The 26831-nt window shown below is 39.3% G+C and overlaps 1 protein-coding gene across 2 annotated transcripts in view; it reads left to right on the top strand.

Annotated features, from left to right (window-relative positions):
* Window positions 1-26831, top strand: part of LOC104927466 (cGMP-dependent protein kinase 1) — a 74745-nt gene that overhangs the window by 16069 nt on the left and 31845 nt on the right. For both annotated transcript variants that reach the window (XM_010741551.3, XM_010741550.3), the window contains exon 3: window positions 9450-9563. In XM_010741551.3, coding sequence (XP_010739853.1) covers window positions 9450-9563 — 114 coding nt within the window. The remainder of the gene's footprint in view (window positions 1-9449; window positions 9564-26831) is intronic.

Here is a 26831-nt window from a genome sequence, read left to right as displayed (position 1 = left end):
CTCCTCTGCCTTTTTCCTCTTTGTCGCTCTTCAACCATCTGTCCATTTCATGTTTTTTTTTCTACTCATAACCTCGGCCTTTGTTTCACCCTCACCTCCGTTTGCTGTCTTTTCCTCTCCTCTGATTAGTGTGATATGCCCTTAGTTTTTTCCCCCTGAACTCTCCAATAAGAATTGATCCCCATTTTCACTCCACAGAGTCTGATGAATGGACTTCAGTGCAAGAATTAATGAGTAATTTGTGAATGATCCCTGAGCTTTTATCCCCTTTGTGGCGAACCCCACTTTGGAGAGTCCCTCATCTGGAAAGATGATGAAAGCTGTGTGTGTGTGTGGAATCAGAGGAGCACAGGAAAAAGGCAGGCACTGACAAAAAGAGCTCACATATGAGCTCATATGAGCCGTATATTATGCAAATGCTTGAAACTCCATGCTTTGCTTTGACTTAGGTGGGTATAAACTGTACTGTATTGTATGCCAGCTGCTGTCTGTGTGTGTGTGTATGTGTGTGTGTGTGTGTGTTTGTGTGTGTGTTTGTGCGAAGGGGTGGTCATATACTGGGAGTATTTCTGAGAGTCTGCTGTGCCTGGATAAGCTCTGTGTTTGCTGAGGTTCAGACTTGAGGATACAAGATAGAGTGCAAGTAATCTGCTCTGCTACAGTGAAGGACAAATCCCTCCCTTTACCCTCAGACTAGCACGTGCACAGCACACACACACACACACACACACACACACACACACGCACACACACACACACACACACATGCTGTACGTGTACATGTGAAATAGCTGTAGAAAAGAAGACAATATTGTAGTCAAGAGCTCTAAATAACATTGTTACCTGAGGGCAGAGCGACTACTGAAGGTTGATCAGTGTTTTCAACTCTATTGTTCTGTACTTGAAGAAGCCTGAATACATCAATCTTAGAAAGGCCAGTTTCATCAGTCAGCATCACTGTAGTCAAGGTTTGAGATAAGGGTTTTTTTTTTCAATTCCTCTCCACTCACTGCAGACTTTTTTTTATTGAGTCTCCAGAGTTAAAATGCATACTTTGATCTCTCTTTTTGAACTTTGATTGCCTCTGCCAAAATGCTCTCAACCCCAGCATGGGAATTTTCACAATTTCTGTAGGGGCAAAGGTACAAATCACTGTTATAAGATGACTGTGTGTGCAAGTGTAGTGTCGGTGTTCACATGTGCAGATACAGATATACAGTAGAGGCATATCGCTGTATCTCTATTATCTCAACATTTTGATAAAGCATTTATTGACATTATCTAATGATTACATGAGCCAAGGAGGTTGAACAGTTCTCAACCCAGCGAGCAGCATTTAATCTTTGACAACTGGAGAAAATGGAAATACAATTGAAATACTGTATGGTAGCAACTATTGGATGGATTACCATAAAACTGGGTATAGATGTTCATGCCCGCCTCAGCATGAACTATAACAACTTTTCCTGTACCTACAAAAAAACTGCTCAAAGTGGTGTCTAATTATAGCTTCACACTCTAGTGTGACTGTGTTCTTGTTATGTAACGTCTATATATTTTTATTCATGTAAATACTGTATGTTTGTATAATTATTTGTGTCCCCAACACTTGCTGTAAATGCCTTCTCATGACTGTGGTGATGCTGAGAAGAGAGCAGGCTGTGGAAATGGGAGAGGCCCATTACTTTAGATGCCATATTAATCTGTATTCTGATTTTTAACCTGTCTAATTAGGTCTGGAAAAGCTAGATTATGTGCACAAAGCATGGACGCTAAGTGCTAATTACAATGCTGTGGTTTGGTTTGTGAATACAAAATGATCTTATTCACTGGCCCTGCGCGGGTTATCAATCACTTTGTCAACACAGGCACCATAATCAGAGTTTGATGGCTATAAGAGTAGCAGGGATGAGATGAAATGAAAACACAGATGGTGGGGGAGTTTAAGACGAGGGAGTTTAACTGTTGTGCCTCACCTCACACATATTTTTACTCCCACTGAAGAAGGTAGCCTTGAGTGTGAGGCTGAAAGGCTACAAAAGTAGACATGTGGTGCAACTGTAAGTTCTTCCTGAATTCCTGTCTCCAAGATAAAATGCTGTAAAAAGGATGAAACCAGCTGTTCTCTGTATTCCATTGACGGCGCACTGTTTAGTATCCTTACGTCTCACAAAACTGCAGTGTAATTTAACACACCGTGGCGATGGCAGTGTGGCCTCTGTGAGGGTGCCTCAGTTGAACTGAAGCAGATTTGAAGTACTCTCATCTCAAATGATATGATGTTCGGCAGCGCCTACCTACAGCATCAGGTGTCCTTCCTCATCTTTTTCCCCCGCTGTCCCTCTGTTTACCTCATCCGCCCTTCTTCTTCTCTTCTCCCACTTCTCTTGCCTTCTTCCTGCCTTTTTTTCCCTTTTGTTCCTGTAATAAAAAGTGCATATGTTTAAAAAAGACATGTTTGACGTCAGCATGTTTGAACTCCCACAGAGCAGCATGTATACATGTCTATATATGTTGACGCTCATCATTTTCTTGAAACAGACACACACAAATAAATGAAACTCTCTATCCTTTTACTTCAATTGGTAATATTCCAGAAGCTACAAAAGTCCAGACAGGCAGTTTGTTGACAAAAATCTGTTAACAAGCATATTTTTTTGGACATGATGAATACGTGCCACTTTGTGGAACAAGGATGGAGGACTGAGGGCAAACGTCAAACTGGCTGCAGCTGTCCACCTACTCTAATCACATCATCACATAGATCAGAGTGAACTGCACTGCCCTACAAAGGCAAACTGTGCTAACAATAAAACAGAGGAAAATAGCTTCAGGGTTTGTTGACTGTCCAGCAAAATGGTTTATAGGTAGAACAGCAGTCTTAAGTCATGGCTAAAAAATAATGACCAATTATTGGACACAAGACCCCAAAAATGAAGATACTACACTCTGCCTCTGTATTACATAGACCAGATATATAGGCTGTGCAAAGGCGTAAAGTGTAGTAACTACAGTCTGTCATCTTCCTGAGGAAAATATCTAAATCTTGACTTCTTTCAACTTCTGATAACATTATATCATTTAATGGTTAATTGTTTTAAAAGTTTCAATAACTGCAGCTGAATTTAGAGAAACCAAGTCAAAGTGCAGCAACTGCACTTTTTTCAGTTGGATTCATAGCTACTGTAAATTTAACATTCTTTTTTTCAGCTCACAGGATAAACAGACGTTTTAAATCAATTTCAGTCATGTACAAGATGTAGATTTGTAGGACAGTCTTGCTCAAACTATAAAGATTGGTGAGCATAATACAACACACTTAATATCGTAAATTTAGCGATCTAATTTAGTAGTTTATTGGATCTGGATCAAACTTTAAGTTTGTTAATGTTGTTAAGTTAATGTTGTTTTAAATTTGTTTTTGTTCACTGACAAACACTCAGTCGCCAGTTTATTAGGTACACATAGCTATGACTAATGCAGTGTAATACAACAATAAATCCAGCCTGCATGGAGATTTATAATGTGTTTTTTTGTTGATACTACTTTAGAGAGGTGTTGGTTCAACTCTATGGTCATTTTAGAGGCAGTTTGTGGTGAATTGGTATTGAATTATACTGAGAGGTGTTTGTATTATTTTGGAGTGGTAGGCTAAATAATAAACTCAAAACTTCAGTTGAGCAAATTTGCTGTATCAATTGTGTATTTATACTTCTAGCCACACGCTACAACACACTCTATTTAGCTCGGTGATGATGTTTTTAAAGTAGGTGGGTAGCAGCAGCCTGTAGCACAAAGTACAGGAGGTTGTTAGTAAGACTGGGAGTAGCTGCCCATTCAAAATACCGAACACTGACAATGCCCAGTGGCAGGTGCAGAAAATAACCAGTCACTGTCTGAAAATATCTCATTTACAAGTCAAAGACGATAGACCTTTCAATCAGACTTCATTGTGCACCATTGATATCACCCTACATGCAAGGTTTCTCTGAAACAACAACACTCATTCACTTTCTGAGCCTCCTCTGTGATTAATACCATAACAGTGTTTTTTCCCTCTTTCTCTCTTTGGGTTTGTTCTTGCTGTTGGCTTCAGCTACATCTGTATTTTCTTAAACTCTGGAGTTTATTTAGTTTATTTAACTGCGCAGGAAAATAATGCGTGACTTGTGTTTGAATGTTCCTCCAAGAACAAGCAGCCCTCGTGATTGAACATGGTCACAGTTCTGTGATCAGCAGGAATGACTCGTTTTTTTTACATTCGTGATTAATTTAATAAGGTCGGCCGTTAATTAGCCTCAAAACCAAACACGAAGCCCTTTAAATATCTTTTCAGTGAATATGAAGTAGAGTGCTGAATTCATCTTGTGATCCATTTACTTTATTTTTCATTTTCTGATGTCTGCTCGCTCTGTGCATTGATTAATGTATCTCATTTTTCATAACGTGACAGAAATATTTTTTCTGCTGAAAGTGCTTGGGTATTTTGAGAGGTCATATTGTGTTCTTTGAACGACAAGGTGAAAACAAAAATTACTGCTCAGAGCTATCAAAGGCAATCATTTCAGGTCCATCTCAGTGAAACGTCTGAATCAGCTGCAATTTATGAGGTCTTTCAAGCCATATCTTTTTGTTAAGAAATAAAGACTAGATAATGATTTTTAAACCGTGGAAATTTCTGAAACCCTTTCAGTCCCCGTTGAATACATCCCACGCTCAGTTTTGTTTCTCCCATGGTTTGTCCACCACAAAAGCCTCCAAACTGTCACGTTTTTTCTCACAGACATATCTTTGCTGACCTAAAGTCAGAAATATAAACTTGAGTGCTGTACCACCTACCAGCCTTCAGCGATAACAACCACAATTCTTGGCTGGTGGAAGCAGGATGAAACAATGTTCTGCTTTATCCTCTGTTGCTTTAATGATATGGGATAGGATCGCGTAATCGCGTAAGAACAAGGCCTATCAGGGTGGGATGGTGGTTGTATATTATTGTCTAGGGGATTTGAACTCCCCCACATCCTGTTTCTTTTGTGCTGCTTGAAAAACATAAAAAAAATCAATGGAGGAAGAGGAAGAAGAATTAAACAGTACCCTCCATCTGACCCCTTGAAACTCAACTGTATTTATAGAAGCAGTTTATTGGCCTCAGTGTGAAAGTTTCCACTTGGAAGTTAAGAGATGTCCTGGTTTATAGTGAATCTTGTGTCACATACTGCTTGTCGAGGCACAATTGAGTAGACTCATTAAGAAAAACGCCATTATCTTTAATCTAATTGTGTTAACTGTAGCCATCAGGTTTGGTCTTGACAAGACAGATATCTTAATAGAAATAGCTGATAATTTAGTCAGATTTGTCACTCACATAAATGGGCTAGCAGGGGAACATTCACATTGCTTTTTTTTATCTTTTTTTTTTATCTGTGAAGCCTTCAGCACCAGAGATAAAGTAAACCAAAAAGACAGCAGCTATTTAATTTGGAACGCAGCTAGAATCACACCTGATCTTGAGCCACAGGGAAGCCCGCTCCCAAGTCTGTCCTGATGCTCTGCTATGTGGGGCGCACCGCTGTATGCATTCAAATGATCAGCTATTAACAGAGCTACACAGCCTTTGGGGAAGAGGACATGCTGTGATACATCGGCAGGGAACACATAGTTAATATTATACATGCAGTATTTTATGCTCTTTGAATTATTTTTTATCAGTTCTCCCTTTTTAAATTGTCCTTTATACAAGACAGTAAACAGCTGCTGTTAAATGGTTCAGTGAGATGTAAATGATGTCAGGTCGACAGCCCAATGAGACAGCTTGTATTTGCCTGTTGTGTTATTTGAATAACATTTGAACAGTGCTTCCATTATGAGGTGAATTTCAAGTGGATGTGATAAAGAAGTGTGATAAAACAAGCGTTATTAATAGACAAAGCAGGAAATGAGCTGGGCCATGTGTTGATGTGTGTGTGTGTGAACTTCTGAATAACAAGTTTCTTAAAAAAAAAAAAAAGTAATTCAATAACTGGATTATTATCATTTCATAACAGTCCCCTCACAGCTTGCTGTCAGCAAGATGTCCAAAACAAACACTACGCTCAGACTACTTACCTTTGTCAGAAATTAATTACATGGCTATCCACAGGAAATTATTAGTTTTGTACATAGTGTGAAGCTTTTGCTACCTGGCGTGCGGTTGTCATTGTCCCTACATGAACCCATCGACAAGTCACTGCAGTTATTGAACCACATGTACTGCATGGTAGTCTTCAACAGGTAAGACAGAGATGAGCTGTAGTATCTGTAGAGACTTTATTTGTTTGCACCCCAGCAGAGTTTCTTCCTCCTTAAACTGAAAGTCCACATTTCTACTCTTTGATCAAAGCCTCCCAACAACAGTAATATGACATGACAAGGCTCAGTAGGCTCAATGATAGACAGTTCCTCCCTTCATTTAAGAGATCAACACGAACCCTTTGTACACCTGATCAAATAAAAGCAACAAAGAAGCAGGGTTGTCTTTGGTCTTTCCTTGGATTATTTGAATTTGAAAAAGAAGCTATTTTGAAATTAGCATTGGCATTTTCTTCAAAAATATTCATCATCCATTGTCTATCTGTGACAGCCAGGTTTATTAGTTAATATTCAGGTTTCAGGATATCGGTTATCTCAACACCTCTCACTCATCAGCATTTGGTCTGGCACATATTTATTGGGCTTAATCGATTCTCAGTGGCTGTTGTTCTGACTTAAATGTTACAGCGAATTGAGCTTTCTAATTATAGTCTTTATAGACTTTGCAAGGCTGAGTGTTTCAGCTATTCTCAGCTCTTTAAACATTTTACAGTTACTCTTGTTAACATGCATCATGGGTTCCCTCTTTCCTGGGAGAAATCAAGAATTATTCTTCTCGAGACGACAAACATCGGCTTGTTTGGAAGGAGCGAAAAATAGGAACCAAACATTTTTTCATCATCTTCAGACAATTTTCTGAAAGTGAGAAATTTAGTGGTTGTACATCATTGTAACCAACTGAAAGAAGCATTTGAGTTACAAATTTGAAAGAAAGATTTAGTGTGTGTGTGTTTTTCAATCAATCCAAGAAAACTCTTATAAATATGTAAGATGATAATAATGAAAGATGCACACGTGCTGCACTGTTAAAAACCAGAATGCAGCTTTTCAAGTTAGATTTCATGATCTCCAGCAGTTTCTACATTTGAGTGGGAAGATGAGGAGAGTGGAACAGGAAGGCTGTTAAATAAGGGCAGTGAAAACAGCAGGGAGGTCTACACTAAGATGGTGACACACTTTAAGAGCTGAAGATTTTCTCTGCATGTTAAGTTTCATGCTGAGTTGTTAATGGATAATGTATTGTTCACCATGATGCAAAAAGGCGCATTATAATTCCAAAAAGGAGGAACAATCTCAAAAATGGAGACCAGAATTCGTCTTAAAACATGATGAGTACTTTGGAGATGTTTTGTCAAAGGAGTTCACGGCCCTCTCTAACAAGATAATGTGTCAGACTGCTTCCTCTGTGTATGACTCGCCTGCTCTCATCATTTTCCCATATTTCATCAGTAGCCTAAAGCCGACTTTAACTGTTTTCTTTGGGGTTTTTTTTTCTCTGTGAATGAGAGTGATGTCCCACCGGAATGCTGTGTTTCCAGGAAAGCATACATGCTTGATGAGGTTTGTGTCTACACAGTTGGAGCAGACATCCCCCCAGTCACAGTGTTAAACCATCAATTCAAAAAAAAATAGTCTTACTTGCTTTAAAATGGCATTATACTTCTCCAGGCTGCACGTAAACGAATGTACAAAAAGTATTGCTCAGACAGTGTGTGTCTCTTTTATGTTCGTAGGGATTGGGGGAGTAAAGTAACGAATGAGGAGGCTGTGTCATGTTTAGCAAAACCAGGATGTACAGCTCACATAGAGGAAGTCAATAAAGGGAAATCGTTGTTGTTGTTGTCATTGTTTTGTTTTTTTACAAATACAGTACATTATGAAAGCATCATTCTTTCGTAAGATCACTTGTTGTGGCAGTGCTTTGGTGAAATGTTCAGCCCAACTTTAAAATAAAAAAAAAAAAATAGAGAAAACTTTCTGACAGGTGCCATTTACGGAGTTTACATTGGGTTTTATGAAAAGTTAAAGATAACCCACCTCCAATCCTGATGCAAATCAGGTAAAAATGGTTTGGTACAACTGTCATTGCATCATAAATTCCATTAGATTTGGAAGAAGTCCAAACTCGATTGGATGACCTTTTTAATCGATGTCTTGCGGTCAGGGAGCTGCTAAAGTGCTTCTGTCTCCCCCGCCCACATTAGTGGGAGCACGAAATGTTCCAAATGTGTCCTTTATTGTTAAATATCAGAAAAGCAACTCACTCTTCATCAAATAAACTCTTTCTCGCACCACACACACACAAACAATTCATCTTGCACATCCTGACGGTGCATTTTAACAAAAGAGTAAACAGCATGTATAGTACTGTATATGTACTGTATATTTTTAGTCTAGTGTTTGGCTGCACTGTATAAGAAAATAATGGTTCTAGGATTTAAGCTCTTCATCTTGCTGTGTTTTAGAGCGACCAAAATGCATCACAGAATATGCTCTCTCTCCAGCATGCACTTATTTACTTACACAAAGCGGTGCTTTGTCAGTTTTCGAGTATATTTTCGAGTAAATAGAGCCACAATATGGCCAACCTGCGCAGACAAGGACTTTCTGTCTCTGTGCACATTCCTCCTTTATTCGGCGGTAGTCTTGTCAGACTGTTTTCTATTGGCTACATAAGTGGAAGTTCAAGCACAGGAAATGATTTAATGATTTTAAAACACAACATGACGTCATCAGATTTTACCTACATTTTTAGCTATTCCTGAATTGTTGCTCTTCGTATTCCAGAGGTGGTAGGCAATGCTTTTTCAGTGCTGAAATATGTTTACTTTGGAAACAGATCTGGATGGTGATGACTGTTTGAATTCACTTTGTGAAGGCCTCAGCCCTGAGCCTACACATATTTTTTTCATACAGTATATTGATTTAGCAGTCTACCCGTGGGGCCACACCATACTGTGTTTGAGCCACAGAGGGTTAAGCTTTAAGTTGATTTTTCTCACGTTGCTAGTCCTGCATCTAACAGGGCCATGCACAGGGCTTGGTAGAAGGCCAGTAGCCTTTGAAAACTCCACATTGCAAAATAATCAGATTTTTTCCAGCTCAGTGAGTCAAGAGCACTCTGACTAGACGCCCCCCCCAAAATAAAGCAAAAGCCTCCAGACACCTATCATCCACTCCATCTCATCACTGAAACTTTGTTTGGTGCACATATTGTATGCAGCAGAGGATTCACACACTCAATCAAACAGGGAAATAAATGTGCAATCTGAATAGCATTATGCCTAATGTTGTACCTGTATTTCTGTGCATGTTTCCAGATGGGAAGGTGGAGGTGACGAAGGAGAGCCTGAAGCTCTGCACCATGGGGCCAGGAAAGGTGTTTGGAGAGCTGGCTATTCTCTACAACTGCACCAGGACTGCCACTGTCAAGAGTGAGTCTGCACAGACACCTGGAAAAACATCCCAAGTGCTCACGCGAGTCTGTGAATGTCCACGTGTTCTCACAAGCACGCACACACACACACACACCACAAACACACACGCACACACTGGAATCTGTCTCCCGTTGTGGAGGCTCCTTCTGCCTGTAAAATATCATTCCTACATCGGCACAGAGAGTGGGATCACACTGTTACTGTATGAATGGTGAACACATAGGTCAATGAAACACTACCCATCACCACTGTTTTCACAACACTCCAGTTGAGTGTCTTTGCGAGACCCCGAGTGAGCTGAACATCAAGGTTTAGTGCCTCAGCTCTTTCATGTGTCAAAAGCTGAAGCTGAAGGATGCACAGTGGGTGAGTAGGTGGTCTATCAGACAGTCGATTTGAATAGCCAGTCTGATAGAGTAAAGAGAGAAGACAGAGAAAGGACAGGACAGATGGTGTACTACGCACATTTGAGACTTAGTGTGTTATAAGAGTGTGTCAGGATGAAAAATGTGTGTTTATGTGAGGCAGGAAATGTGAAATAGCTGGAAATGTGTCTCTGGGTGGAATAATAAATAGACAAAAGGTGAGATGAGATCAGGTCTGGTGGGTTAAAGTGTTTCTATGCACATAAACGCAGTTCAAATTAAAATAAATGAATGTAGGTCAGTGTCTGAGTGAGTGCTCCAGTTAGCAATAAAGAATATACTCAATCATAATTCTGCCTAACCCCTGTTGACCTGGTAAATGATTCCACTCGCTGTGAGCTGGTCGATTTTTCCCTGCGATGCAGATCTATTTGTGGTCCAGGTATGAATGGATGAAAGAAGGGCAGGGTGTCCCTCGGGTTCACAGACAAGAGTGAGGAGGCCTGAGTTGAAGTTGCGTGAAGGAAGAGGGGTTGATGATGGTCGCTGCAAGGTTGCAGCCCCCTTGATAGCCCTTTTCATGTCCCATGATCCCCTACCACTGACCAGCCAACCTGACCGAACTCCTAGCTCACATCACTATGGCAACAAGTGCCCACAGGGAGATGAGCCAACTCTTACGGGATAAAATATTCCCCTCTCCCACAGGCGACAGCGTGTCTGTCTTTTTCTTTTGTATATTCTTTTGCTTGCTACCAGCCCACCGCCCTGTACTTCCTGTCCTGATCTTTTAAAGTGTACGTCAGTGCTTTGCTGCTTAATAAAAACTCTGCGTGGAACAAATGATGTAATTGTCTACAATAGGAGAAGTGTGTTTACAGCCTAACAGGGTCACTGGCACTGTCTCTAAGGGGGTGATGTCTCTGATTTTATGTCTTTACACAAGAATGGAGAATGTACGCAGAAATTCAGCTGCCACATCAGAGATGCGACGGCCACCAATTGAAATCATGCAACTGCCCTGTGAGACCGCATGCAGGTTCAGCTTTCAATCAACAAATTAAATCTGATCAGTGTGTGGAACCTCATAGGAAGATATATCCTCAGTATAATTTCACTTTCATTTTACATTGCATGGTCCTCCTCCTCTGGTCTCCTATAGATACATGCATGAGTAATTACATCTCTGCAGAATTTAGATGATGAACCTGCTAATGTGGACACAGCTGTTCAATAACAAAGCAAACGTAACTCATAATATAATGACAACATTGATAACCGGGATAATGGAAAGATTATTAGTTTGTCACCAAACTCACATTATGTTCAATGATTCGAATACGAATCAAGAACTCAAGGCCGCCCCAGAGAGAGGTATTTGAGATGGAACATTTTCATCATTTCTTTGTTTCGAGAACTGTGCTGCAGTATTCAACATTTTGCAATTAAACAGTTTAAAATTTGACTTGAATTTTCATTCATGAGATTTTAGTTCCAGTAAGAGTAAAATGAGCTTGCAATGTTGTAGCCGTTGATATAACATTATTTATCCCATTTACTTTAAATTAGTGCTAACCATTTCCGAAGCACACTAGAGATTTAGATTTTTCATTGTGCCTTTCCTATCTTCCAGGCAACATTTGATACTCTATTTCAGAACATTCTGAAAGTCACAGGCTTGATTTTGATCATTTATCACAGCGAGTATTATGTCTGCAGCTCTGTGGATAAATCTGCACCTAACACTGCCTTACAACAAAGGGATAACATGACTCTGACATCAATAAAAGCAGACATAATGTTCGCCTAATCTTCAGTTTTCTGTAAGATGTTGTCAAATTACAGTGGTAAAAAGAGAAAGGTGGTAGGCAGTAATGGAATAATGCAGAATTCAATGTGCAGAATGTGTAATCTATATTAAAATTATCTAAATTTATACAAAATTGCAGCTGCCTGGCAAATTACAATTACAATATACCAAGAAAAAACAACTATAAACAGTATGTATTGGAGCGTCTGATTGGCAAATTGTGAAAGCATCCATCCGGTTAAACAATTCTACGTGGATGTATTTCAGGGATTTGCTCTCCCAATAATACAGTTGGTTGAATTTGTATTAATTCTTGCATTTTTCTTTTTCTATGATTGTAAATTCCAGGAGGAACTGAAAAGGCTATTTGTTTTCCATTGCTCGTCCTGCCTTTTCAGCCTTTGGATGAGTGAGCACTTGCTTGCAGTCTCCTAAGAGAAATGGCTTGTGTACAGTAAGTTTGTTCTGACTTAAGCATTTTGAGTGGCACTTACTTTCAGGCTATGTAGGGCCCCCAACAAGCTCCGTCAATCATGTTGTGTGTAGATTCAGAATACAGGCGCTCAAGATGTAAAGTTATGGTCAGATTTGGGGTTTGGCTCTGCCAGTCTTGGCAGATGAGGTGGGATTTTACCCGCAGCCCGGGAGAAAAATGTACAAAAAACAAAATACAAAAAAAAAAATCCACTTGCCATCAAATCATTTTTACAACAATCAGAAAGCTGCTGGTCAAGAAACAAAACAAACAAGAGCAAAAGAGCGAGGTAATGAAGGACAGCAGTGACAGCAATGGATGAGACACCTTGAGAAAAATGAGACAAAAACAACAACAAATTTGTCTACAGAAAGACTGCTAAAAAATATTTTATAGCATGAAAATGTCACTGAAGACTTGACAGGATGCAGTTCAGTGTGATGCAACAAAAAGCTGTGCAGCAATTGACAGTAGCAAGCATCAGAGCACCACATGAGAACAGCGGGAACGAGATAATTAACTTTTTCATTATTGATTAGTCTCTCTAGTTGTTTTTCTTGGTTAATTGTTTGTTATATAATGTAAGAAAATCTGAAAAATTGCTCTTTTCTACCCTCAGATATTCAGTTCACAATAATACAACTCAGAAAAGCAAAACAGAGCCTCAAATTCTTGATTACAAAAGTTGTAAATTGTGTACTGTCTGGCATTTTTGCTTTAAAGTCTGTGTAAAAATATGTGTTCTGAATTTGCCAGACCAAAGAAGAAAGTGTTATTAACCACCCAGCCAAATCTGAATAATTATAAATATTGATAAAAAATATAAATATACATGAATAAACATGGTGAAGTCCAAAATGCAACCCTTTTTGTTATGAACAAATTAAATTTTAAAAAATCTGGCACACCTACACATGGCACATGGGTACCTACACAAACACACACTCACAAAGCATATTGTTCAGTCATAGTGGCTCTAAACAAACGTCAGGAATCCTGACATTGTTTTGGACCGGTCCTTTCTTTGTGAGTGAGGTCGCCAGTGCCAATCACTACTAACGTAATCAGTGAGACTGATTATCTGTGTGCTCCATCTTAATGACAGTGGTGGAAAAAGCAGTCTCGGACGTCATTGCAGCAACCCAGCTGTGCTCTCAGTTTGAAATATATCTAATACCCACGAATGCTTCAGCGTTATAATACTTTTTAAATGATAATGTCACCATTTATTTTTGGAAGTACTGGGTCACATCAGAACATTTAAAATGAGATCCAGACGAGATGGGGGCAGCATGTCTATCTAGTTCTATCCATCAAGCACACTGTTGGGTATTTGCCAGTAGGTGTGCACAAACATGCATTTCCCACACATATTTCTCTCTGTCTGTCAGTCTCTGTCACTCACACTTTCACACACACACATACAGAGAGAATATTTGATAGTGCAGTCAGGTTTAAAAAGCATTTATTCTCATGATGATCGATGTCCAGCATGGGTTGGCCACACTGGCATTTCGCCTTCCCTTTCATGCTCCCATGCACATTGGAGGATTAGGTTTCAGCTGTTTAAAGAAGCATGTGTCTGCAGGTATTCAGGGAAAAACAAGAGTGGCAAAAAAAAAAGGTAGGTAAGGTAGTATTAAATTGAGTGGAAAATAAATGACAGGGGATTAAAGCTGCTGCATAGCAAGTGTGTATTTTACCAATCAAACAAGTCAAAGATAAGTGGTTGACTTGTGGTGGTCGGAGTTAAATTCTTTTGTGATTTTAAAATTACCATCATGATCATGTACACTCCATGAGTATTTAGCAACCTATCACTGGAAATATTACAATTACACTACAAGAACTTTATTATATCAGGATTTAGTTTTGTCCTATACAGTGATGATGGTGTGATGATCTTTAGTGTATTTAGCCACAATATCCATCAGCTATAATGGAGTGTCGCATAGGTGCAATTGAGAATAAATAAAAACAAGTGTGCAGAGAAGTCAACATAAATAGTGTATTGTAGGTAATGTAAGTATTGTGTATATGTGTGCATGTATATTGTAACCAAATCCACTTAATTAATAATTAACAGTGTTAAATGACAACCCGGTATATGTAAAAATAACGTGATTGGTGACTGATGGTGTTGATAAATATCGTATGCACAAACGTATTAGATGTAATTGACATATGACATATACATTATATATACTGTGCGTCAGATACGTCTCTTAAATAGACATTTCCTTAATTATGCCTAATTATTCCCATTACTTGATATTTATCTCTCCCAAATAATGTGGACTGGAGATAAAAAATGAAAACACAGGTGTTAATTAATATGATAGAAGACTTTCATTTCCTACGGATGGCAGATATCCAACTCATGACTGAGTCTGTCCGGTTAAGATTAAGGGCTCTATTTTCATGAGGGTGCATGTTGAGTAGTGGGCTAATGGCACCATGCGCCATTCACTCGTGAATATAAAAGCCTGTTTACTTGTCCTGGTGACTGTTTGTTGTTCTAAGACATAAAGGTGAAGTCACCCTCAACCCCCTATATAGCACAGCCATGCACAACTATATTCTATCTGATGTATGTACACTAGCTTGCATATGACAGGTGCGGATTCATCTTCATCTATGAAACATGGCAGCCAACAGAGGGTCAGGGCTTGGTTATCAGTATTCATACACACACACACATGAATTACTAAAATTCATATCATGGTATCACAGAAAGAAAATTAAGCTGGAGCAGTGGCATTGTTCTGGGAAGGACTCTTGTAACAGAGTGATAGCTCAGTTCGTATGAAAATCCTTCCTTCCGCTGGGAGTGAGCAAATGGTTGTCTTACTAATCAGTCAGAGAGAGGAAAATGTGCATGTGAGTGTGTGTAAACGTGTGAGTGTGTGTGTAGTAGATTACGTCTGCTCAGTCTCAGGAATCACCCTGTCCACACTGAGTGAATCTTGTTTGGCAGAAAGAGATATGTTACAGGTTCGACTCCTTGGAGAACCAGGCACCAAGTTAAACATTATGACTGGTGTGGAAGGCAGAGGATGGTGGCTTTTGTTGGGGACGTTGCTTATGTTAGGGTAGTAAATAATGGGTAATAAAACATGTTGCTTGTAAGACTGTCAGCGTGCCCTTTCAGCATTCCCTTATTTTTTCTAACTCTAACTCTTGGGTTCACTTTGTTTGTCTCGTCCATAATTATTTCACAGATTGTTATTCTTGTGTCTGTGGCTTATCTGCTTTGTCTATGCAACACAAAGAAATGCAGACAGACTACCAACAAAACATTCCTTGCTGCATTTTTACATTTTACTCATGACATATTGAAGTTTGAGATCAACTGCAGCCTCTCTTTGACCCAGCAGTGTGGTTCCTGTGTCTTGCCCTCCTCCTAGGTCGCATTCAGACAGGACCAGGACACATCGCTGTAGGGTTGTGTGGCCATTACTGGTGTGGCCATAACTGTTTTTTATTGAGGCTCTTTGACTGCCTATGTCTATGTCTCTGGACCAAATCCCAATCTCTCCATCTCCCTCTGTCTCACTAATGCCAGACACTTATTTAGAAGCTGGGTACATGAAAAAAACAAAGCCAGAACACAAAAGGTAGCGTATCAGAGTAGTCCATGAATCCACCTGGATAGCCTCAGCTGTTTTTTTGGCGGACACCCCTGCAGCCCGCACCGCCGCAGCCAAAACACACTACTCCCACTCAAAGAATGGAAAAACCTGCGTTTAAGCTGCAGTACCAGATTCTGTCTGAATGTGCCCTTTACTTTTTTGCACTGCTCTCGTGTTGCATTAAGTGCAGAATATAAAGCACAAGCTTTTTTTTGCAAGCAGGGAAAAACAACAGCATTTTATACAATTTGTTTTCAGTGTGATGAAAATCAAGTGATTGCTGAATGTACTTCTGTGCTTTTTGAATACCAGAGTGAGTACTTTCAATTTGCACTTTAAACATGGCAATTTCATATAAATTCAGCAGAACGTAATGTAGGAAATATGTTGGAGCATTAGCTCTTTCTTACATTAATCATATAATCAGCAACTGTTAGCCACTGCATTAGTGACATTTAGCATTAAAGCAAACAGCATTATCTTGCTGATGACATAATGCAAGCATACACATTAGTTTGCAGACACACTTAGAAGCAGTTAGCTCCTTTTGTTCCTGTTCCAAAGGACGCTTAAAAGCTGGGCATACTGCGTATACACTGCTCTGTTCTCTTTAGTCAGCTGGACGGGTACTCTAGCAGAATAAACCATAAATGCAGCCATCTGTGGAGGTGTTTTGGTCCCTGGGGGACATCATTTTAGCTACCTCTACTGTATCTACGAGTAGCCAGCTAAGTTTTTCGTTTGGTGCCAGCCCAAAGAAACAAGAAATCATTGACAGCACAGGCACAGATGCGGGCAACCTAACTCATAAGCACCACGTTGTGCCTCTCATTTTCTAAATATGACACTGCATGATACGTTTCAGCCACAGATATGAGCCTGTTTTGTGTGCAACACATTGTACAGTCGAGTAAATGGATGAATTACCTAGTAGTCGAGGATTAGGAGTAGCAGTATCAGGGGTATTTAATATACAGAGATTTAAAACCACTGCAGCTTTTAAGAGAAACAACAAATTATATTCAGTGTTGTGAATAAAGGGTGAATGTGTGTGGACATGAGTACCATCATTAGGCAGGGTCAGGCTGTGAAAAGTGGGAGACAAGGGTTCTTAGAATCAGCAAAGCTAGTGAGTGCACTTATTCAACAAGGGACCCGAGCACCATATACCGTGCTGCTGTGTCTTTTTACAATCTACGGCTATTCACAGTAATTAGTGTTACGAACAAAGAGCAGGAAAATGTCAATCTGACCAGGTAAAGATACAAATGCATCAAAATATAAAAGTGCAAATGCCAAAATGAGATTATGAAATGGACTACACTATTATGTAAGCAAGCCACGTCCAAATTCAGAGAGGCAAATAAACAAGCCGAGAAAAGGAGATAACACAAATATCAGAAATTGCAGCAACATGAATTGCTAATGATTGAATTTATTACTGATGAGCAAAACAAAGCTTGCAAATTGCCAGCTCATTTTGTTTGCCGTAAAAGTTAAGGCACCACCATCGCCTCATGCTGATGTGTGTGCAGAGGAAAACAGAGGACTACATTGCCACGGGATTCCGCTGGATAACTGAAGAAAATGCAGAAACAGGGACGGCGAAGAAGAGAGAAAGAGTGGCTTTGGTAGATACAATTCCAGTGGGACAGAATGGGGAAAAATCTTCTCTGTTTCCATGGCTGCCATGGTAACACTGTTGCCAGAGTGCAGGCAGAAATGTGGTGGTAAAATGGTAATGGCAGCAGGGAAGCCCCCACACAGCTGTTTGAAGTTTTTTCTTGTTACACACTGCATGGATTTTTGTCTGATGTCTGTAGTTATATGACATTGTGGCTTATTTTAGTTGGATGAAGGCATCTGAATTTTAATCTGCTTTTGTGTGTTAAAGGTTGCCCTTAAAGGTGTGTGTGTGTGTGTGTGTGTGTGTTTGGACCAAGGGCCCCTGCTGCTGTTGTTGTCCTGTTTCTCAGTTGGAGCGCAGGTGTGAGCCCGGAGCTAGAGGCTCTTCTGGGGCTCTAGACGGCTTGAAAGGTTAAAACACCTAGAGAGGAAACCTGAGACTGCAGCAATATACAGTCAGACAGTAACAACCCTGCAGGTGTAGCTTTAAACAGCTGCTTTTCTTTGTCATAGTTTAGGCTAATAGTCTGATGTGACAAAATGGACGTGCTAATAAAACATTTTTTATTTATGTATTTTCTCTCGGGGAATGTCACCTGGCTGAGGAGAACTCTACATTTTCCAGGGAATGTTTGCATTGTGATCCAGGGAATGTTTGCGTTACTTGCCTTTTGGGGGACGCTAATTTGGGCTACCTAGTGATCATTGGTGGTCTGTCCAGTGCAACACGCCAGCTCACAAAACTTGCATGCAGTTCTGTTTAACTATGAATCAAGATGGCAACAGCCAACATGCAAAACTCAAGGATTAAAAATGGTTGTCTGCAAACCAGTGGTTGACGTAACCATCGGTTTACACTCAGTGGTGACAGACGACAAAGCTATGATTAATTGACCAACAAGTAGTCTTTCAAGCCATGGAAAGACTCCATAGTAACACCACTTCCAAAGACTAAAATATTGCGGAGTCTGAACTTGGTATTAGTCATTTAATTTCATCTTAGATTGACCTAAAAAAAGCTAAATATGAACACACACAAGAAAAATTCAATTGCTCAGTCCACCTGTTGAGACAGATTCTAGCCAGATGTTTAGAAGGTGAAAAAAACATCTGGATCTGGACACAAGACACTTAGATAACAAGTGCAAATGGGATCTCAGATACTGATAGTGATGACTGGAAGAGGAACATGAGAGCTAATCCTCCACAGAACAACTGGAGCATGGATGACTCATGCCCTTAGCTATTTTATAGATTTATTGTTTTGATGAACTTATTGATCTACCTGTGGAAAGGGAAGCGAGCAGTTTCTCGTACAGTTTACGAACTGTAGCCCTAGCATCAAAGTCAATGAATGTGGAACTAAATTCTTGTTTAAAGAATTAATTAAATAATTAGTTAAATGTGGAACACAGTTTAATTTTTACGTTGCAAAGTTCAGATAGGTGTCAGTCCAGCGGACTAGGATGCATACAGTGTGGGCGTTTGTCACCATATCACTAGACTCACTAATGCTGAGAGAAAAAGGTGAGAATGACCTTTTACCCAAGGATTGATTGAAATTTCTGGGAATAAATACAAGCAGCAGAAAATGCTGGATGGCTGACATTGAATGCAAGGACAGGGTTAGAAGAAGAAAATAGAGTGCTTTTATATATGGATCGTTTTTAGCTTGTGAATTGATTATATTAGCTTGAGCAGTTTATACTCCCAATCTTGCCCACAATATTTCACGACCCATCTGCTTTCATGACAGTCTTCAAGTAGATTTTGTCTTGAAAATTCTGGTGAGGCAGTGAAGACCCTGAGGCCCTGAGGTTTGAACCATAGAATAGCTTAAATTAAAGTAGCTCACTGATAAGCTATGACAATTCTATATTCTGGCCTTCAGCCTCCCAAAACCAGGTGTAATTTCATGCCCTACGAGAAGTAGATGATAGCAAATCAACTGTGACATTTCTTATCATTTGTACACTAGAATTCTTCTGCCCACATTATATGTATAGCTGCTTAGCTTTGCAGCAAGGTAAACACATCTCCAATAGAGGTTAAAAACAGGGGGTGGCCATTTAAGTTTTGAAAGCACTATTTTAGAAAAACACAATGGCGGTAATAAAATATGAGTCTGAAGGCATAAAGTAACAAGAAAATCAATCAAATCCGAGTCATTAGGATTATGGCTAGTGTGGTTAGCACTAATCTAATTGCAGAAAACTACTTTAATATGTAAAATTTGAGAAATATGTCATAAAATAACTACAGGAAATGAAGTAACTACATATAACGGCTCAACAAGGTCATTCAGAGTGTAGATCCAACGTCAACCCACTGTGACATCACCCATTGGTTTGTGAACAATCATTTTGAAGCCTAGAGCTTGGCATTATTTGTCAATGCCCACAGAGCTGATCTGTGGATGTATGAATATCAGTTAAACTGCAATGCAACTGTGCTAGTACTGGTTGCTACTGGCAACAGAATATTAAAATGAAACTAACTGCTGTTGACGTGTGTTGAACAGTAGGTTGGAGGTAGCAGAGAAAACTGAGTTAAGACTGATTATATTAAAGGAACATCGACTATGTACTCTACAGTCATTTATAGGTTTGATGGATTATGAGATAATATTTGAAATATGAATTATTATTTTTCCCTGCACACAAAAAAAAAACAGTATACAAACAAATACACACACAGAACCGTAGATTCATCACATTCTGGCAAAGCAGAATCAAAGCTATCACTGATGTTTCTGCCTCAGCGTGCTATGAGACATCAGCCTAGTCTGACAGATATTAAACAATGGCACAAGAAGTTATTTCTTCCTGTTGTCAGAACTGAAAAGGGAAATAGTCATATCTTTGTAGTAACTGTAGTGTTGGCACTATATGACAAAATCCGGCTTGTGTTTTTATTTCGTTCTCAGGATGTTGGACAAATCAGTGATTTGACAGTTTTCAACAGAACCAGCTATAGAAAGAAGAGAAATGTGTCACCTGATACAACCTGGACCAGGGTACAAAAATAACCTACTTGCTGATGAATAGCAAACACATTTCATTTCCTCCATTTGATTTTCTACAGCCGGGCACACTGAAATTTATCAGGTTATTCAAACTGATTTCCTCTGTAGCAAATAGTTTCTGGTTCATTGTCTATAATGACGAGGACAACAAACAATTAAAATTTATCTTGCAAACCAATGAGAAAGCAATTCATACTGATAAGGTATTTTTTTATGCTGCAGGGAGTGGATAGTTATGTTTCCCTTGTTCACCCAACATAGAGGCAGTTGTCCTTACCACTGACGTCGTCAGCTGATGTAGCAGTACTTACACCACGACAACATGAAATTAAAACTGTATAGAAGAGGAGAGAAGAAGAGAGGATTTCTTTTAATGAAAAAATGATTTCAACAAAGGACAAGAGCCTGTTCAAACTGATTGGGATGATTGAAAGCTTTTAAAAAGAACAATGTGTTGGAGAGTTGGCTCTATTCTGCTAACACATTCTGTCTTCTGTCTAGCATTCATTACCTCCTCCTCACAGAGAAATGTCAGTTTTTATCATGGCCTAAACACCCTCCATCAGTGATGATCGGTACTACTTTTGTCCATTAATTGTGACTCATACAAATGGATCCCTTTTATTCCATTGTGCTATAAAATATACCACCACTGCTGTACAAAGTATCCAGGGGCCTCGTTTAGAAAAATCCTTTTTGATTTATACTTGAACTTGGGTTCTTTTTTGACGACATGCTTAAATTTGATTCATAAAAGATAACGAGCAGAATAAACATTGCTTACACAGGTTCTTAGGAGCCCATTTGTAACTTACCCACCTGTGAGCTATAAATCTATAATGCTAGAGCAAATGAGGGTTTAGTCCTGAAAGGCCATTGATCAAAAGAGGACACACTTTTTGGAAGAGATCACAACAATGGTAAAAGAGGCTGAAGTCAGGCAACACATATAACATATTGGATCCTGTTTTTAAATCCTCACATCCCACATCTAATTGACTATTTTATTGTTTCATAGTTTCTCCTTCACAGTCGAAAGGAGGGTTTTCACTACAACTACACTGCTAGATGCCACAAAATCATACACACTGATCATTTAAGCTAAAGTTCACCACAGGCTTGGGTGATCATGCATCCCAAAAAGCACCAGCACATAACCAGAAGGAAAATCACTTGTGTCTTGCTTGACATTTCAACATCAAAGTAATGAGGGCCCTGATGTCCCCTTGTCCTTTATGTATTTGTCTGCAAATTCTGTCTTTGAAAGTATTGCTCTACTCTGTCCTTTATGCTTTCTTCAAACTTATTTTGAAACAAAAACAGGGAACCTCAAGTGACATCACTGTTTTTAAAATAGCCTCAGGTAATGGGAAAATGCAAATGATCTTTGTTGTGACAGTGTCACCTCTCGTGACAGATTATCCACATCGACGGCACAGCCCATCTAGAGAAGCTTTTCCTTTAATGACATCGGTAGATGCTATCAAAGAGTATGATGAGGTCCAGTGTTTACTTCTTTCCTTCAGGTATGAATAACGTTAGCAGACCTGCAAGCACATGGCTAACTTTAGATGGACTGCTCTCTTTTCGGGATAATGGAATACTTATTTAGAACTGACAAAACACAGGTCTTATAAATGTGTGTGTGTTTATGATAAACTTCCAAACAAGATCAACTAGAATTGATGAATAAAGGTTGGAAGTGAGGTTTGTTAATGTTAGAGGTGAGCGGTGAATGCTGTTTTTAACTTGGGGCTCTCTAGGATAGAGAGAGCTGAAAGCACGCTTTTAAGAATAGTCCTATTCAATCAGCCTCTGACAGGAAGTTTTTAACTAAAATGTACAGTGAGTATCCTGTCTGTGCTCAGTGTTAGATTTATGGCATTAAATGTTATGACTCCCACACATCTAGGTGTATTTTTCATTTGTAATGGTGGATATTCTTGGACACAGCAGATGGTTTTGTGATGAATGGTGGATATTCTTGGACACAGCAGATGGTTTTGTGATGAAACTCTTTTTTTTTTTATCTATATCACCACTGCTGAAATAGCAACACGTACGAACAATAAAAATCTGTTATTCTCTGATACAAAACATGGGTTCCCCTCTGTTCTCCATCACTAGTTCTCAGACTATGGTATGTATACCACTGGTGGTACACCACCTTCCTATAGTGGTACTTGAAAGGATAAAAAGGAAAGTTTTGCATTTCTTTTTTGTTTTGTTATTTTGTTTCCATATTAGCCATAGATGTAGTTACAGTCATGCATGTAGCACGTGCATACATCAGTGGTTAGTTACAAGCTAAATGTGATGGGGAGGTATTGGGGATGGGGGAAATATTCAGAAGAGAAGTGTGATCAGAAGTACTTTTTTTTTCCACCAAAGTAGCTCAGATTCTTTAACTGATTCAGTTCAAGATTCGACACCAGCAAATAATAAATAAATAAATACATAAGCTAAATTGTGTGACCCTAGACTAATCCATTTTAATGTCTGCAATGGTGATGTCACTTGGAGAGAGGATTATTTCTGAGGTGGTACATGGTGGAACAAGTTTGAGAAACACTGCTCTATGCAGCAAAACATGGGTGCGTATGGTGGGTGGATGACTGATGGTTCAGCTCTGTATTTCTCAAGCAGCTGCTGTTCCAAGTCTATGGACTCCTGTCTCCCACATGGGGTGAGCAGTGGCAGAAATGGCAGCTGGAGACTGCATCTGATGAAGCCAGTTTATTTTTTATGTTGGGATTCACTGAGATGTGAGAGCTGTCATAAGCGCACATGGTACCAGCCTAACTACAGACATGCAATGCTCCAGCTCACAACAAATTATCCAGCCTGGAATATGAATTTTAGAAATTTATTACACATTTTAACTCCTGCCACACATGCTCAGTTAATGTGTTTTGCCTACACTGTCTTATGTCCCTTTGAGCCTCAATAATAATAATTAGATCCATAATTATAAGGAGAATTCCTCTAATGTTTTCTTTTGTCTTTAGGCTCTGTGACACTGTCTGATATAAATGACCTGTCCTGCTTTCTCACGCTCTAAAGAGCTCATTCAGATGTAATCAGACTTGGCTGATGTTATTAATGACTTGGGGGGAAGGGAGATTACACTCTTCCACCTCGCAGCCCTGACAGCATTGCTTTCTTAACGCTTTCCAAAACAAGACATGTAGGAAGCCTCGAAGGAGTTAACGTCACGTGACTGTGTGATTTTAAATGCGTATGTGACTGTGTGCATGTCTTTCAGTTAGTGAATAGACAATACTTGATTTTCTAATTTACTTAGATATTACAGAGGAGGTCGAGTTTAAGAGAAAATGCTAATGAGAGAAATCAAGTTACAGGAGCCGGCAGAAGTTTTTAGAAAGACAGTGAGAAATGTCCTCAAACCTAAACATTACAACAATATTCCAGAGTGAAAATTCTTATGGCTGGTGCTTTCACTAATTAGTTTGGAGACGGCACTCCTTCTGCCAGCACTGCAAAGCCCCCGGAGCTTCAGCTACAAGTGTTAAAATGATAATTCACAGTCGCGCACATCCTAATAACCAACATAGCACTAAAGACACATGTTGATTAATGTTTCTGAGCTTTTCTAATACGTTTCTGTTGCCGCATGACAATAACTTTAACACGACATAATGTTGGAAAGGTGGGAGAGAAAGACGAACAGCAATAACAACTAAAGACTTTGCTGCAAATAATATAGAGTGTTGTCAAAATACATATCATCTGTAATACTTTTATTTTGGCAGGTTTCTTTTCTAGAAAACGTATCTACAGGCACAACAGCAGGAGGGAAATAAACACAGATTTCCCAACCTCCACTAGACAGATGGTAGTTTCTGTCAAATAATGTATACATATTGAGCAGTACATTATGTTGTGTTAATGCTACATTACTAACAAATATATTTCTTGTCATCAGAGTATACAAGTTTTCATGCACACTTCACTGCTTGAGATTTTGGCCTAATCTTTATTTAAGTACCACTTTCATGCAGCCCTGTGGTGCTTTTGGAAAGAAATAGTGCAAATGGCAGATGCTTTATACTTCAGCTGAATCGTCATGGGGAAGACTGTTTCGAATCACTTTAATACCCCATTAAAACCAGCAGTGCTCAGAACGGAAATCAAGATTACAGTCACAGTAATGCACAAAGTTTTTATATTCTCAAACCCCACGCTGTCTGGATATAAATTGTCATGACTAGAGTGCAGAGAAAATCCCGTCCTATATTTATATAATTTAATGAGCAAAAATTAGATTACAAGAACAAACACACATGGAACATTTGCATAATGCCCTGGGCTGAAATTCAGTTACAATGAATTATGACCCAGTCCAATGAATGAGTGACTCATGCCTTGTCGTGTATTCTATCTTGTTGGCAACATCCAAATGTATATTATCTCTAACTGTTTTCCTCAGGCTTGAACACAGATCATTTATTTTGTGGTCAGAGAAGCTAGTTGTCCAGTTTTTGTAGTATTCACAAGCAACATTGTTGATCTATTGTTAGATTGTTGGGAGAAACTGAAGGTTGTACATTCATGGCATTAAAGAGAAGGAAGGAAAGAAAGTGCACCAGCAAATGACAATGATAGCGTGGGTTGGCTGTGGGCGGCATGGCTATAAATAGCCATCCTTTATTCTGAGGTGGGATTACATTCAATTTAGAAGAACTTTCAGGGGCGAAGAGAAAATAGGTGTTAAACAGCAGTCAGCAGGGATTTTGAGGTTAACATGATTTTAATTCAGAAATTTTTTACATCACGCACATAAAAAATAAAGACGAACTGAACACATTGGCTGCATATTACAAACATAAAAACACCTTCAGCCAGTGTTTTCTATGTAAGCCCTAACAATGGTGGCACACATCAAGAGCCCATTTTGGCAGCATCAACCAGAGAGAACCAATTTTTTTTTTTTTTTAAGCAGCAATTTTATCACATTTGTTCCCTGGATCAGCGACTGTATCTTACCTACGTGCTTTCTTTTTTTTTGCATGTATGCTATGAGTGTCAATTGACGCACTTCAAATACATTGACACTTGCAATGCTGCTTGCTCAGGTGTGTTGCACTGGACCCTTTTGAAAGAGAATGGATGCGTGGATTTTAAACCTAAACATATATGACTGACTGTGTTGACAAATACTAATGATCATGTTCGCAGATTATTGCTAAAATAAACACTGAACTAATGTAATGCACTTGTCTTGTACTGCATATAATGTTCATTACATGAATTGGGCAGCTGATGATGCAACAACAACATAATGCAATCTGGAGCAACTGGCCTTCAGGTAGTAATTACTGTCAGGCATCTATTTGATTACATTAAATAGCACAGGTATTTCTGTTTTTTTTGTCCACCCCCTGTATATACAGTACACACTTGTGGGTCTCATGTTGCATGCATTTACAGTCCATTGGAACTGACCAATTCTTCCTTTCACTGTGAAAGGTTTTGAAGGATTGGTCCTTGCATGTCTCTAGCACTGCCTGGGGTGTTATGTGTATCCAACAAGCTGTGAAGCTAATGGTCGGCAACCCATGAGCATTAAGACATTCATCTGCACTCTCACTACATGATAACTAGCTCCCAGAGTCTCACCACAATTTAGTCAAGCCTCCGAATAATACGCTTACCTACTGTAGTGAGCTGCAGGCTCCGTATATATCTTATTTCCCAGTGCCCCACACTCCCACTTTATGGCAAACCACTCAATTGCACACTGCATAGTGGGCAGTGACGTCTAACCTCCCACTCTCGTTGCTTCAGGGTCAAATTAGAAGGCCGCTCTAATAATTTCTCTCTAGACCTATCATACCAGCTTTGCTGGCTTTACACTACAGTTTGTCCACATCACCCCTATAGAAATGACCTTTATGATTAGATAAGACATAACTAGATCCAGCTTTGGAAAGCTTGCAGGAGGAGAAGAAATGTAGAACATGTTGTGTCAGATGATTGCTTAATAATTTATTTGTGTGTATGCGCATGTCCATGTGTATGTGCACACAGCGACGTGTGTGCTTACACTGAAGAAGTGGATGCACAAGATGTATGCATATCTGTGTATCCGTAAATCTGTGTCTGTATACATTATAATGTCAAGCTGTGTGGGGTTTCCTGCTCCAAGAAAGTGTCTCTAACTAAAAACAGTCTGTTTAATGAGGGCATTTCTCCTGTGGTTTGTCTCTATTTTTAAGTGCTGCCAAACTCTTGGCCTCAGAAAAGATGTGTAGTGTCTGTGGGATTGGGCAGTCACTCACTTATTCGTATTTATATGTACATAAATACGA

The sequence above is a fragment of the Larimichthys crocea genome, chromosome III, assembly GCF_000972845.2.
Source record: "Larimichthys crocea isolate SSNF chromosome III, L_crocea_2.0, whole genome shotgun sequence".
Taxonomy (NCBI): Eukaryota; Metazoa; Chordata; class Actinopteri; family Sciaenidae; genus Larimichthys; species Larimichthys crocea.
Note: the sequence above shows the minus strand (reverse complement) of the source record. Positions and strands in the feature narration are given on the sequence as shown.